A 15703-nucleotide genomic window follows, 5' to 3' on the forward strand; every position below is an offset into this window, starting at 1 on the left:
GGTGCAGCAGGCAGTAAAGAAAGCGAATGGTGTGTTAGCTTTCATTGCAAACGGATTTGAGTATAGGAGCAGGGAGGTTCTACTGCAGTTGTACAGGGTCTTGGTGAGACCACACCTGGAGTATTGCGTACAGTTTTGGTCTCCAAATCTGAGGAAGGACATTATTGCCATAGAGGGAGTGCAGAGACGGTTCACCAGACTGATTCCTGGGATGTCAGGACTGTCTTATGAAGAAAGACTGGATAGACTTGGTTTATACTCTCTAGAATTTAGGAGATTGAGAGGGGATCTTAAAGAAACTTACAAAATTCTTAAGGGGTTGGACAGGCTAGATGCAGGAAGATTGTTCCCGATGTTAGGGAAGTCCAGGACAAGGGGTCACAGCTTAAGGATAAGGGGGAAATCCTTTAAAACCGAGATGAGAAGAACTTTTTTCACACAGAGAGTGGTGAATCTCTGGAACTCTCTGCCACAGAGGGTAGTTGAAGCCAGTTCATTGGCTATATTTAAGAGGGAGTTAGATGTGGCCCTTGTGGGGATCAGGGGGTATGGAGAGAGAAGGCAGGTACGGGATACTGAGTTGGATGATCAGCCATGATCATATTGAATGGCGGTGCAGGCTCGAAGGGCCGAATGGCCTACTCCTGCACCTAATTTCTATGTTTCTATCATTCTGATTATTGTGCATTTTTAAAGCTGTTGAAAAAAGCTGAATTCCAGACACTAGTTAAGTTGATGTGTCTTCATTTTAACTTGGTAATCCTAAAAAATACATAGCAATCCAGAGCTTTTTTTTTTATAAAGCACTGATGGACTCTTGCTACAATCAACTTGGAGACTTTACAGTGCAAAACTATATAATCATGTTCGGAAACAATGTTGAGGTTTAGGACTCGAGCAATTTTAAGTGCATTAAAATAAATAACCATCAAAATTAAAGGATATTTCTTTTAAAATGATTTTCATTGTTTGTTCCTAATGTTGAAATAATTTTCCCAAATGGGAAAATAATAAATCGTATTGATCATAAATCACTACAGTTACTTCAACATGTAGGAAATATATATCATTATTGTAGTGATATTCTGCTTAAATGTTGTTAATACAAATGATTAACAGACACATGCAGTGAACCAGTAAAATGTAATACTGAGAATTGCTTGGACAATGGGACATGGTGGGCCGAAAGGCCTGTTCTTGTTCTGCACTGTTCTGTAACGGGCAGGTGTAAGAACTGCTGTCAGCTGGCCTGCCTTGTTTCACTGTTTTACACATCCAGAGTTAACTGTTTTGTGTCAAAGATTCGAGATTCAATTTAATTATCACATGTACCAATTAAGATAAAGTGAAATTTGAGTTACCATACAACCATACTAAGTAAGAAGCAAAAATATACACATCCCATAAAATAAAGTTTACCATAAACACCCACCACAGTGGAATCCACATTCCTCACTGATGGAAAACAATAAAGTTCAGTCATCTTCCTCCTTTGTTCACCCGTGTTCGCGGTTTTCGAACGGGGCCGTTGCCGATGGTCCGCTGTTCAAACCCTCTCGTCGGGAAGATCGGAATTCTGGCGTCGGGAGGGATTAGAACACTCCGCGGCATGGAGCTCCCGAGTCGGCCATTTCTTACCAGAGACCGCTGCTTCATGGTGTTGAAGTCCACAGGCCCCGCAGTTGGAGCTCCAACACTGGTGATCCTCGGCAAAAGATCCCAGGCTTCGCGATGGCAAGTCCGCGCTGCATCCGCAGCTTGAAGCTCCGGGCCGGTCTCCAGGAAAGGCTGCACCACTCCACGCTGTAGGGGTGGACGGACGGATGGAGATGCGACATGAAAAAAAATTGCATCTCCGTCGAGGTAAGTAATTGGGAAAGGTTTCCCCCGATCCACACCCCCCACATAAAACATACCAAGAGACATTAAAACAAATATTCAAATACTAAAAATAATAAAAACAGATAAGGGGCAAGAGAGACTGCTGGCGAGGTGGCCATTACGGGAGCTACCCGGTGTTGAACTTGCTTATTAGAACTTTCTACTTTGTTTTTCATGTGACCCAAACGTAATTAACATGTATACTTTTAAACTCGTGGTTGGATTATATCAAATTCAGTGTGTTATGGCGCAGAGGTAACGTTGCTGCCTTGCAGTGCCAGAGACCCGGTTCCGAACCTGACCACGGGTGCTGTCTGCGGAGTTTGTGCGTTCTCCTTGTGACTCTGAGTTTCCCCCGGGTGCTCCGTTTCCTCCCACATTCCAAAGATGTGTCTGTTAATTGGCTTCTGTAATTTGCCCCTAGTGTGTGGGATAAATGAGTGCATGGGTGATCATTGATCGCATTTGGTCCAAAGGGCCTGTTTCCCGACTGTAGCTCTAAACTAAACTAAACTGTTGTCTGTTGTATGCCAGTATTACAGGCATAATGTGTAACCTAACCCTGGCATCTTCCAGTTGTAAAGATATCTTTGTTCACTTTCAGGACTACCAGAGTTAAGACATGTAATGTCTCCGCGTGTGAAGGCAATGCGAATAGCCATTAACACCTTGAGATGCCGCCTAGATGCAGTGTATGATATCACTGTAGTATATGAAGGAGCTGTCAAAAATAATGGGCAACGGGAAACAGCGCCATCCATGCCTGGTAAGTACCTTTACATGTTCTTCTCTTGGTAAGAAGCATTCTTGGCAAGCCAGTTGGGGATGACAAATCAGTATATTGCAGTTATACACAAACCATAATGTTCCACATGCAAACGGGATTTTTCTCATTGCAAATGGATTTTTCAGAGGCACATTTGTAATAAATGCTGTCAAGTATACTACACCAAAATCCACGACCCGCTGTCAACAAAAGATAGCCTTCAATGCCTGAAATTAATAATTGCAGCACCTGCTAATCTGAAATAAAAACTATCTCAACATTAAAATACTTAATTGTTCAGCGTGTATCCTGTGTGACTTTTGTGAGTTGACTGATATGTAAGTCAGCAGGTCAGGCAGCATTTCTAGAGAACATGGATAAATGAGGTTTTGGATTGAGTTCTTTCTTCAGAATGTCACCTATCCACGTTCCCCAGAGATGCTGCCTGACCTGCTGAGTTACTCCAGCACTGTCTTTTTTGTAAACCAGCATCTGCAGTTCCTTGTTTCTTCATTTCTGAGAGGATGTCAGTGGCATTTGCCCACAGTTCTCTGGCCCAAGACTTGCCCTAAACTCTAAAAGCAAAGGGCAGTTCATCTTTCCTACAACTTTAAGCAATGTTTCCTGCAACATAGATTCAGCAAGGGGTGAGACTTGTGAGCTACAGTTGTCTGCAAGCACAAAACTGATGTTTATAGGTGTCCAGCTACATTAATTCTACACTTTTTACTGATCGTAATCCTGTAAGAAATTCAGTCTAGCCCTATTAGGTCACGGAAACAATAGACTGTTGTATGGACTGTGCTACCTTGTTTAACTCAATAATCTCACGAGTGCAAAGACGACGGGTTTTTATTGTGCCTGCACATGGCTAAAATACTGGTTAAGCTAGCCTTTGTACAGCAGCAACATCTGCCATTACTGTAATGAATACGAAGACTATTTCAATTCCTATTCTCCCGTAATTTGCTCTGTGTATGTTCATCTTCCACAGCCGAGATCGAGTATGAAAATTAATATTTAAAATTGGAAGCGAGAAACTGAATTCGTTTTTATTAATTAGTATTGGAATTAGTATTTTTTTTTTTTTTTGGATTAGCAGGCATCATAATGGGCAATCAAATTTGTAGTTGGGTTTCTCCAATTTCTTGGTTAATACATGTTGTTCCTTGCTGTGCATATTCACTTATTTCTCAGCTAATTAACAATGGATAACATGAGCATGTAAGGAAAACATCACTTTTGAAAACAAATTATTTGGACCCAACCATGCGCCAGGGGTTCTATATGAGTACTTCAGCTATAGAGATCCTAATCCATGAATTTTGGGATCCTACTTTAAACTCTTCCAGTGAATTAACAGTATAATAAAAGATGTCACCGACAGAGCTTTAGAAAACCTCTCAGACATCACTAATCAACTGAGTTTAGGTTTATTATTGTCGCACGTGCTGAGCTACAGGGAAAAGCTTTGTTTTGTATGCTACCCAAACAGATCAGATAAGCCTTGCATAGATGCAATCACTTCAAACTCGAGTACAATAGATAGAGCAAAATGGAAGCTACAAAGTGCAGAATATATTTCCCTGTATTGGTAGTGCATCAGTTCCTTAGACAAAGTCAAACGTTCTTAATGGGTTAGGGGTGAAACGAACCTTACCATACCTCATTGATGGGTCCTTTTCAGAATGGCAGGCAGTGATTATTGGGGTGCCGCAAGGCTCGGTGCTGGGACCCCAGTTATTTACAATATATATTAACGATGTAGATGAGGGGTTTAAATGTGACATCTCCAAGTTTGCGGATGACACAAAGCTGGGTGGCAGTGTAAGCTGCAATGTGGATGCTATGAGGCTGCAGGGTGATTTGGATATGTTGCGTGAGTGGGCAGATGCATTGCAGATGCAGTATAATGTGGATAATTGTGAGGTTATCCACTTTGGTGGCAAGAACAGGAAGGCAGATTATTATCTGAATGGTGTCCGATTAGGAAAAGGGGAGGTGCAACGAGGCCTGGGTGTTCTTGTACATCAGTCACTGAAAGTAAGCATGCAGGTACAACAGGCAGTGAAGAAAGCTAATGGCGTGTTGGCCTTCATTGTGAGAGGATTTGTGTTTAGGAGCAAGGAGATCTTACTGCAGTTGTACAGGGCCCTGGTGAAACTGCACCTGGAGTATTGTGTGCAATTTTGTTCTCCTAATTTGAGGAAGGCATTGTTGCTTTTGAGGGAGTGCAGAGTAGGTTCACCAAGTTAATTCCCGGGATGGCAGGTATGACATATGATGAAAAAATGGGTCGACTAGGCTTGTATTCACTGGAATCTATTCACTCATCCTTGTATTTACAAGGATGAGAGGGACTCTTATAGAAATATATAAAATTCTTAAAGGATTGGACAGGCTAGACGCAGGAAAAATGTTCCCGATGTTGGAGGAGTCCAGAGGCAGTGGAGGCCAACTCACTGGGTGTTTTCAAGAGTTAGATTTTAGGGTGAAAGGAATCGAGGAATATGAGGAAAAAGCAGCCACGGGATACTGATTTTAGATGGTCAGCCATGATCAAATTGAATGGCAGTGCTGGGCTTGAAGGGCCGAATGGCCAACTCTTGCACCTATTTTTCTATGTTTCTATGCTCAGTTTGGGTATCGCCCAGGAGCACTGCTCCAGATCACATGCTTTGTTCAAACATGACTGAAGATTTGAATTCAAATGGGAAGGGAGAGTGACTGTCTGTGATCAAGGTGGCATTTGGTAGAGTTGCTTGTGAATCAGAAGTCATTGGGCATCAAGGGAAAATCATTCTAGTGGTTAGAATTGGACTGCTCACAGCAGTCTGAAGAAGGGTCCAGATCTGAAACGTCACCTATCCTTGATCTCCAGGGATGCAGCCCAACCCACTGAATTACTCCAGCATTTTGTGTCCTTTTGCTCACAACAGAAGATGGTTATGGTTGAGAAAGATCAGTTATCCCGGCCCTGAACATCATTGCGGGTCTTCATGGCAGTGATTTAAGCCCAACCATCTTCATTGATGCTTCCATCAGTGTCAGAAATGAAGATGTTCTTTGATTGCTGAATGTTCAATTCCATTTGTAACACCTCTAGAAAAGGACAGGCCATGCCTACATGCAGCAAGACAATATTCAAGCATAGACTGATATGTGACAGGTAACACTTAATGCCACAGAAGTGCCAGACAATGGCAACACCCTGTGACGAGATTCTTCGAGCCACCTTCCCTCGAATGGCATTACCATAACCAAATATCTTGTGATCAATATCCATGGTCAGCGTTGATCAAATGCTCAATTGCAACAGCCATACAATTACTATGCCTACAGTCAGGTTGGAATAACAATATTTTGCAATGAGTGAAACCCCTGATATTCCAAAGCTTTCCCACAATGCACAAGGAATGCCAAATGTTACATGGAATGTTCTCGATTTGCTTGGACGAGTGCACCTGCAACAATCCTCAAAAAATCAACATTATCCAGAACAAAGCAGACATTTGATTAACACCCCAACAACCCTAATGGGCAGCACGATGGCACAGTGAGATAGAGTTGCTGCTTTACAACACCAGAGATCCTGTTTCGATTCTGACTACGGTTGCTGTTGAGAAGTTTTACGTTCTCTCCATGACCGCATGGACCCCTGGGTGTTCCGGCTTCCTTCCACACTCCAAAGACGTACACATTTGGAGGTTAATTGGCTTAAATTAAAAAAAATAATAATAATTCCCCTCGTGTGTAGGATAGTGCTAATTTATGGGGATTACTGGTCGGTGTGGACTCACTGGGCCAAAGGGGCTGTTTCCACGCTGTATCTCTAAACTAAGCTAAACTGCCCTGCCTATTTCTTCTTTCTGCCAGTGACTTACATTAGCCGCACTAGGTGAGGTCAGCTATATCATTTTACCGGGTTGTACACAAATCACAGCATTTCACTGTACATCGGTGCATGTGACAATAAAATATCATTGAATCACAGATGATGGCAAGAAGTGCAGTGACTTGCCCAAGATACTCCTGGAGCACCTCTCCAAATCCACTACCTATACCATGAAAGAAAATGGCAGCGGACACATGGGAACAACACGACCCGATGATCCATTTTCATGGAATCTGGAGGCCATTGTGAGATATCTTCTGTCCTTCACCACTGGGTCTATATGATTAAACTCTCTACCCCACAGTGCCATGGGAGTTGCTTCCCCAGAAGCATTGCTGGTGTTCATCACCATCTTCTCCAGTGTAATTAGAAATGAGAGCCAAATACTGGCCGGGCCAGCAATGGTTACCAAGGATAATTGTTCCCAAAAATGCGTAATTAAACCCTGTGGCTATTGTTGAGCCAATGAGCTACTTTTTCCTGGAAAGCATTATGAAAATAATATTGGTTTCTTTGGAAATCATTGCCTAGAAACATAGCAATTTGGAAGCACTATGTACACAGAACAGTACAAGTTTTGTAATCACTAGTCTTCAGTGTCATCTTTCATGTATGTGATTCATTATAGTTGCAAATTGTTTTGAATTCACAGCATGTTCATTGAAAAGGATGCACAAGCTTCTAAATCATATTGAGTGCTATTAGCTGCATTTGAAAGGTCACAAGGAAAGATCAGAAAGGTATTGGCATACACTTGAGGGGCTCGAACTCATTATTGCACAAATACTCGTATTGGGGGGAGGAGATTTAATAGGAACGTGGGGGGCTACTTTTTTGAACAAAGTGTGGTATGTGGTGGAACGAGCTGCCGGAGGAGGTAGTTGTGGCAGGTGCTATCATAACAATTAAAAAACATCTAGACAGGTACAAGGATGGGATAGGTTTGGAAGGATATGGGCCAAATGCAGGCAGGTGTGACTAGCGTAGATGGAGCAAGTTGGTCGGCGTGGGCAAATTGGGCCGAAAGACATGTTTCCACTCTTTATGACTGGCTCTTTTGTTATTTCGTACCATCCAAGTGTGTTCTCAATTTTTGCTCCGAATGCTACCTTTGAAATACTGATATTATATACCACACTAATGTTATTCAATAATATTGAATATGCTAGTCACTGGGATCCGTTGAGTGACACGGATGGATGAGAAATCTGGAATAATTAGAGTAAATGGCATGACCCTGGAGTGTGTTGTAGAACAGAGAGCGATGAATGCAGGTAAATAGTTCCATGAAAATAACAACACATAGACAGAGTGAAGGAGGTGTTTGCCATTCTTGCTTTCATTGCAAAAGGCACTGGGTACAGTTGGGATGGCATAATCCAACTGCAAGTCAATGGTGAGACCTCACTTGAATTGCTGTGAATAGTTTTCATGGCCCAGCTGTATGAAGGATGGCATTGAGCTGGAAAAGGTGCAGGACAGATTCATGACAATGTTACTGGGATTGGAGGGTGTGAGATAAGAGGAGAGGCCGAGACAGCTCTCCTTGGAGCATGAGGTTGAGGGGTGACCTTGCATCGAAATGGGAAAATTAAGCCTTTTTTAATTTTGGATGAATAATGAATGAAATTATTTTCAGTAATTCTAGTTAACATATTGTTCAAACAGATCAGCAAATACTCTGACAAATTTTTCATGCAAGAACATGGAAGAATGATTTCCCTTTATTTTGCCCCCCTTATTGGTTCGTGGGATAAATTTCAGAGTCCAGTGTACATGTAACATCATGAAGATAAGAGCAATACAAAGCCATTAGTTTATGAAAAAAACTACTGAGCAGGAAATATCTTTTGACTAAGTGTCTGCCTGTTACACTGTTAGAGTGGGAATGGAATCATTTTGTTTTCAGCAGAACTACTTTTGGACCTGGCTTGTTCTATTTTTGACCTGTTTTCTCCTGTTCCCTCTCGAATATAGTCTCACATATCAAAAATGAGAGGATTTACCATGAAAATTGGCAGTGTTCAGCTGATATTAGCCTGATTCTATCTTTCATTTTCCACATAGGCACCTCCATTGCGATTTGAAGCAATTAGTTAGGAGTGGCACCCCTGTTTAATTTCTTTATCCGACCATAGTTTGAGGCAAGGAAACATATGATATTGGTTTGTCATTGTCACATGTGCCAAGATACAGTAAAATAGTTTGTGTGCTGTCCAACCAAACAATACAGTCTGAAGAAGGGTCTCAACCTGAAACGTCACCCATTCCTTCTCTCTAGAGATGCTGCCTGTCCCGCTGAGTTACTCCAGCGGTTTGTGTCTAAAAACAATATGCACAACTACAATCAAGTCATACGGAAGTACACAGATAGTACAAAGAGAAATTTACCAGATTGCAGAATATAGTATTGCAGCGTTTTAGCATTGCAGTTACAGAGAGTGCAAATTTAAAAAAAAAGTCAATTTCTGCAATGGGGTAGGTTGGGAAAAGAGACTATACCCTGGTTGTAAGGTGACCACCTTGTCTTCCATTAATTTGGCATACACCATAAATTGTCCCTGCCCATGTAGCTAAAAATGTATTTCCTAAATGCACTGAAAAACTAAGCAAAAGGGTTTATATTGAGCGCATTAAGGATGCACCCAGGATGTGTTTATGTGCTGCTTTATTTCAATGAGGCAAACAAATTTGGAAGAACGGCAAGAGGTTTTCTTGTGGAGTGGATAGGTCATATAGAGCTGCCAAGTAGTGCGGATTTTCCGTATTTTGTACAGAAATGAGATAAGAATACAGATGTACGGATTTGCTTTGTAAAATACGGATTTTTTTAAAATCAGCCTGACATCCTGTTTCATCTTGCTGCTTAAAAAATGCAAGGGCTAACAAAGTCATACTGTAACTCTAAAAATGATAGCAGATTAATCCTATTAGTATTTTACATTTCAAGATCTGGATGATTATTTTTGTAAGCTTTGATTTGCCTGCCCCGCTACAGGTTTAAACAGCGCTGTCAGTTTAGCGCGTGGGAATTTAAACAAACAGTGCTATGGGTTCTAATTATAGCGCTACCAGCTGGAGCGCTGTTGCCTTTACACATAGTGCTATGGGTCTCAGACAGTTCGGGGAGGGAGAAAGAGAGAGTGAGAGGGATGGAGGGAATAAGAGGGAGGGAGAAAAAAAGGGAGAGAGGGAGGGAGGGGGAGAGAGAAAGTGGGAGGGAGAGGGAGGGAAATAGAGGAAGGAGGGAGAGAGAGCGAGGGAGGGAGTGGGAGGCTTCCAAAATGGCTTCTACATCATCATCTGGTGCTAAAAGTAGGAAGCAGACGTTCAAACAGCAGTATACAAAGAGATGGCAATGAATGCACTGTCAAGTAAGGTGCGTAGAAGACATGTCAATTGGTAGCAAAGTTATGCATTCTTGTGCTCTGATATGGGTATGACCGCACATAAAAAAACATTTTCAGCAAAATGGCACTGTAAGAATACTGATTTCCTCAGCAAAATACTAATTTTCAGGTACTAGAATACTGAAATGCTCTGACAAAACATGGCAGCTCTAGTCATAGATCATTTTTTTTGATGAATCATGGCAAAGATGATGTCAAAGCACAAAATTTGCTCTCCCGTGCCCCCCGATCGCGGGAGAGAAAAGGGAAATGATTGAACTTTTTTCTCCGCCTTCCATCACGGTGAGGAATGTGGAGAGTCAATGTGATGGATGTTTATGTTAATATGCGTTTCGTGTGTTCCGTTACTTTTTATTTGTATGATTGACTTGGCAAATGAAATTCCTCGTATATTGCAAAACATACTTGGCTAATAAAGTATAATTGTAATTTAAACTTTTCAGCAAAAGGGGGTGGTCAAAATGGCACATAGGCTTTCTTCTGTCAGATTATTGCATTTAGAAGGTGGGATAATTGTATAAGATGTTGGTGAGGCCACATTTAGGATATTGTGTTCAGTTCTGGGCACCATGTTATAGTAAAGATGTTGTCAAGCTGGAAAGGGTACAGAGAAGATATTGCCACCATTCGAGAGCCTGAGCTATAGGGAGAAGTTGAGCAGGCTGGAACTCAATTTCCTGGAGCCCAGGAGGATGAGGAGTGATCTTATGGAGGTGTCTAAAGTCATGAGAGGAATAAATCGGGTAGACAATCTCTTGCCCAGAGTAGGGGAATTGAGAACCTGAAGGCATAGGTTTAAGGTTAAGGGGGAAAGATTTTATAGGATTCTGAGGGGGAACTTTTTCACACAAAGGGTGGTGGGTGTATGGAACGAGCTGCTGGATGGGGTAATTGAGGCAGGGACTATCACAAAGTTTAGGAGTTATCTGGGGTAAAAATTCTTCAAAGTAGAATGGGGAATTGTAAAAGCTTCAATAAGTTTACTCGAGGGAATACAAGTCTTGTGGGGGGGAAAAAAGACAGAAAATGCTGGAGTAACCAGCGGTGTAGGCAGCATCCCTGGAGAACATGCATCGGTGACATTTTGGGTACGAACCCTTCTTTAAACTGATGTTTTGTACAATTCTTACTCGGTCTTGCACTCTCGTATTCTGGTAACATTCTGGTGAGTTTATACTTCACTCCCCCCATGCTCATTTAAACCTTTCTCAAATAATGTTCTGCATAACCATGACAAGCTATAATGTTGCATTCTCAGAAACTGGACATTTTTGCAATTCAAAACAGCAAACCATAACTAACAGAGCAAAGCCTTTTTGGAAGGACAGCTTCATATGGACAGAAAATGTGTCCAGTTGTCAAATCCACTCTAGTACTTTCATTTAGAACTTAGAAAGAACTCAAGGTATCCTCCGTTTGTTGATAATCATATCAATATTTTCACAATGAGCAGGAAATGGATGACAGGATAAATGTTCAAATTTGATTTGGCTGTCTTGACAGAATTGCCTTTGTCAACACTGAATGTTGCTGTACAAGATGTTATAGTTGTACAATCCACTTCTATTTCATGACTTTGTTTTTGTCTGATGTGCTTGTACTTGTTTATTATGATAAACCTTGCGTTACATTCTTAACATTTTGCATGTAACGTCCCTTTATATCTGTCTCCTAGGGTATTAATTCCAACAATGATGTGCCTATGAAGGGGTTATATTAATGGTCATGACCTATACTTGCAACTGCAAGTGAAAGAATTTAATGGAGCAAAGTAACATCAGCATTGATTACTTTAGAAATCATTGCAAGCATTGATTCTTCTGAATTCATTTTGATCATTAAATATAGATTGTTGATTTATTGTCACTGCCAGTGTCTGGCTGAAGTCAGTACATACACAGAAACTTTTTAACGTCCAAGCTGCCTTTGGCTTTCCGTGTATTTGTTTAATGCTGCCGCATTTTTCATAGGTTTTCATTAGCTTTCATAAATCTCCACGTGTTTTAGTTTTCAGCTTGCTTGTAGTTTTTGTTGAGTGAGTGAGGAAGGGTAAAAACGATGGTATATTTTAACTGCAAAAGAAACGCGAAGATATAAATTTTAAATATGTGGTAAACCTGCCAGTGAAATGGGTTTGGATAATATAAACAAGACACAGTGAACCTAAATGCAAATTGAGATTGATTTATTACTACAGCTTGAACCAAAGTAAAAATATTGCATTTACTAAATGTTTTAAACAGAAACAAGGTTGGAAATGGTGAAATTGCTCTCTTTGTTCCTACTCCAATCTTTGGGTGTTGAAGTTCTCCAATATAGAAGGCAAGCTATTTGACTCTGCTTGTTCATGCCAACCAAGTTGCCTAGCCTGAGCTGCTCCCATTTGCCTATCTTTGGTCCATATCCCTCTAAGTAATTTATCTCAAGAAATTGTAGAGAATTGCGGACGCAACCCAGACACACTTCCCTTCCATTGACTCAATCTTCACGCTGCCTTGACGAGCATAATCAAGAACTAGTCTCAGTCTGAGCACTTCTCGCCCTTCACCCGCTCCCATCACACATGAAGTACAGAAGTGTAAAATCTCGTGCCTCCAGACTCGGGGACAGTTCCCAGTTGTTAACAAGTAGTTGAACTATCCTATCACCAACTAGGGTGTGGTCCTGAGCTACTGTCTACTTCATTGGAGACCCTCGGACCATCTTTGATCTGACTTTACCTTATTTTGCACTAAACATTATTCCCTTTATCATGGATCTGTACACTGTGGATGGCTCTATTGTTATCATGTATAGTCTTTCTGCTGACTGGTTAATGTGTAACAAAAGCTTTTTACTGTACCTCAATACTGTGACAATAAACTAAACTATGTCACTTGCCCTGTCTCATTTCCCAAGAGTCAGGGGAGGGAAACTTCTTATTGCTTGCGTTCCACCTGTACAACCCTTATCTCATGTGTCACAAAACTTCTCATCGAGCTGAAACATTAACTCCTCTCCTGGCAGAGGTTGCCTGACCCGAGGACTCTGTGTTTTCTGCTTTATGTCGTTCTGACAGAATTGACTTGGTTGTTATTTCTCTCAAGTGGTTGAAGTGGTGTTTGAAACGTCTTGCCTTGTAAAAGCCATAATATAATCCATCTAATGGTCTCAATTCAACGTGATTTGCACATGAATAATTAAAGCGGCCTAATTAAAACGCTCTGACCATGCAGTTTTCATAATTGAGCAATGTTTGAAGTCTATTCATTGCAACTCTATGAACAAGGTTTTGGACCTCAACTGTCCACAATTATTTTCCATTGTAATTGCTCTTCATTCATAGCAACAACTTGAATGCATGGACTGGGTGTTGTGTAACCAAGCAAATCTTCTCTTCATGTACCAAAGTGTGGGACTGTCTGAAGGTGTATTTGTTACCTGGGAATTTATTGGAATTGACATTATCTCTATTTTGAAAGAATATCAGAATATTCCGACTTGAGTTTGGTCCCAACATAATAGAAATCATCAGTTCACTGCTAAAAAAATATACTGTACAGTAAAGCTTGGGTATTTTGGTGACCAGCTGCTGTCTTAAAACCAATCTTATTCAGAAGTCCTGCTTTATTTTAGCACGGGCAACTGTTCATCACAGGATTTTTTATAAAGTACGGTGGAACTCATCTTCCACTCTATCGTTGATGCTATGTTCTTGGATGCTTTGGGCTGTGAATATCAACGCACATTTGCGAATTGGGTGGATGTGAGGAATATTGGTATTGACAAATAAAAACTTTATTTTACATTTTGCGGCACCTGCTATCAGTATAGAGTGCTTCCAGGTTAGATGCAGTGCAGCTGGGAGCTGAATATCATTTTTCAATAAACATTTTTTGTTAGCATCCGTCCATCTGCGAGAGATGATGGTGCGGCTTTGATGTCGTTCTGCTTGGACGGGGATGTTTCATATGGGGTTACTTTTCCTGCTGTGGCTGACTAGGCCTATCCTTGGAAGGCAGACCCTCCCCCAGGTGAAGTTGTCTCTGGTCATTGGACTGGGCAGTGTGTTGCTGCTTTGTTGACCATTTTGTGGTATTGGCATTCATTTTAATCTACTTGGCTTTCAGTAGGTACTGAAGATAGATAAAAAGTGTGAGTAACTCAGCGGGTCAGGCAGCATCTCTGGAGAAAAAGGATGAGCGACGTTTCGGGTCAGAACCCCCTATTCAAACTGAAAGTAACGGGGAAGGAACCGAAGGTAAGAAAAGGCCAGAACAAAGTAGGGCTGGTAACAGATGACCAAGGAAGAGTGGTGTCTACAATGGCCAATTGTTGGCTGGGGAAGAAGCGAAGGGATACAGGGATGTGAACAGTGGAACTAATAGGACGACTAGGGTGGGGGAGGGGGAAGAAACATCGAGAATAGGTGCAGGAATAGGCCGTTTGGCCCTTCGAGCCAGCATCGCCATTCAATATGATCATGGCTGATCGTCCAAAATCAGTACCCCATTCCTGCTTTCTCCCCGTATCCCTTGATTCTGTTGGATCTAAGAGCTAGATCTAACTCTCTCTTGAATATATCACTGCAGGGGTGCAGAATGCAGGGGTTACTTGAAATTGAAGAAATCAAGCTTCATGCCACTGGGTTGTAAGCTGTCCAAGAGAAACATGAGGTGCTGTTCCTCCAATTTGCGTGTGGCCTCGCTCTTACAGTGGAGGAGGCCCAGGACAGAAAGGTCAGTTTGGGAATTGGCAATGGTAATGTAGGTACTGTTCTTTTACTGACTGAGGATTCGGTTTAGGAAGTGAAAGAACTGTATTTTATTCAATGCAACATATGAACCAAGCTGTTTCGCGGAGGATTTCAACATCTCTGAAATCAAGTAAACATCAAGCTCTAAAGGAGAGAGTGGATGTGGAGAGGGTGTTTCCATTAGTGGGAGAGTCTAGGACCAGTGACCATAGCCTCAGAATCAAAGGACATTTCTTTAGAAAGAAGATGAGAAGGAATTTATTTTATCAGAGGGTGGTGAATCTGGAATTAATTTCCACTGAAGGCTGTGGAGGTCACGTCAATATTTTTAAGATGGAGATTGATAGATTCTTGATTAGTAAGAGTATCAGAGGCTATAAGGAGAAGGCAGGAGAATGGGATTGGAAAGATAGATCAGGGATGATTGAATGGCAGAGTAGACTTGATGGTCCGAATGGCCTTATTCTGTTCCGACAACGTATGAACTTATAAAGCAAATTGAATGAAAAGCTTACGTAGGGACTCATAAGGATAGGTGATCTTAAATATTCCTCCTTGTTGGAATTCTTGAATCAAAAAACACAATACCGCAGGAACTCGGCGATAAAATGCCCACTTGGGAGAAGTTCTCCTTCAGCACCTTCATTCAGGATTCCACTTCTGCAATCTGATCTTGTTGGGATTCTTTACTGTTCCACGACTTTATCATACAGATGCTGTACCTGGAGCTTTTCCATTGACTGGCACATTGATAGGAAGTGAAGGAAGGAGTTCACATTGTGCTGTCTGTTCACTATGTCAGCAATGCACTATTTGAATTGTGCACTGTCGTCGGGTTTTAAACATTGATCGGCTATTTTATGACACTGCGATGACCTCGAGCAATCGAAATGGGTCGCATATCGACAGCAGCAACATTGAAAGAGCTGTGTTATTTTCTGCAGGAGCAAAGTTTGATAAAATTACATTGAGAGGAGAGCTAGTACAGGCCCACCACCGATTTTCCAGCACCCTTG

At 41.5% G+C, this 15703-nt stretch overlaps 1 protein-coding gene across 4 annotated transcripts in view; it reads left to right on the forward strand.

Moving 5' to 3' along the window:
• The window catches only part of agpat5 (1-acylglycerol-3-phosphate O-acyltransferase 5 (lysophosphatidic acid acyltransferase, epsilon)), a 170485-nt gene that overhangs the window by 105409 nt on the left and 49373 nt on the right, over positions 1–15703 (forward strand). For all 4 annotated transcript variants that reach the window (XM_055636181.1, XM_055636184.1, XM_055636180.1 and 1 more), the window contains one exon: positions 2486–2647. In XM_055636181.1, coding sequence (XP_055492156.1) covers positions 2486–2647 — 162 coding nt within the window. The remainder of the gene's footprint in view (positions 1–2485; positions 2648–15703) is intronic.

Source organism: Leucoraja erinacea, chromosome 5 (genome assembly GCF_028641065.1).
Source record: "Leucoraja erinacea ecotype New England chromosome 5, Leri_hhj_1, whole genome shotgun sequence".
Lineage (NCBI taxonomy): Eukaryota > Metazoa > Chordata > Chondrichthyes > Rajiformes > Rajidae > Leucoraja > Leucoraja erinaceus.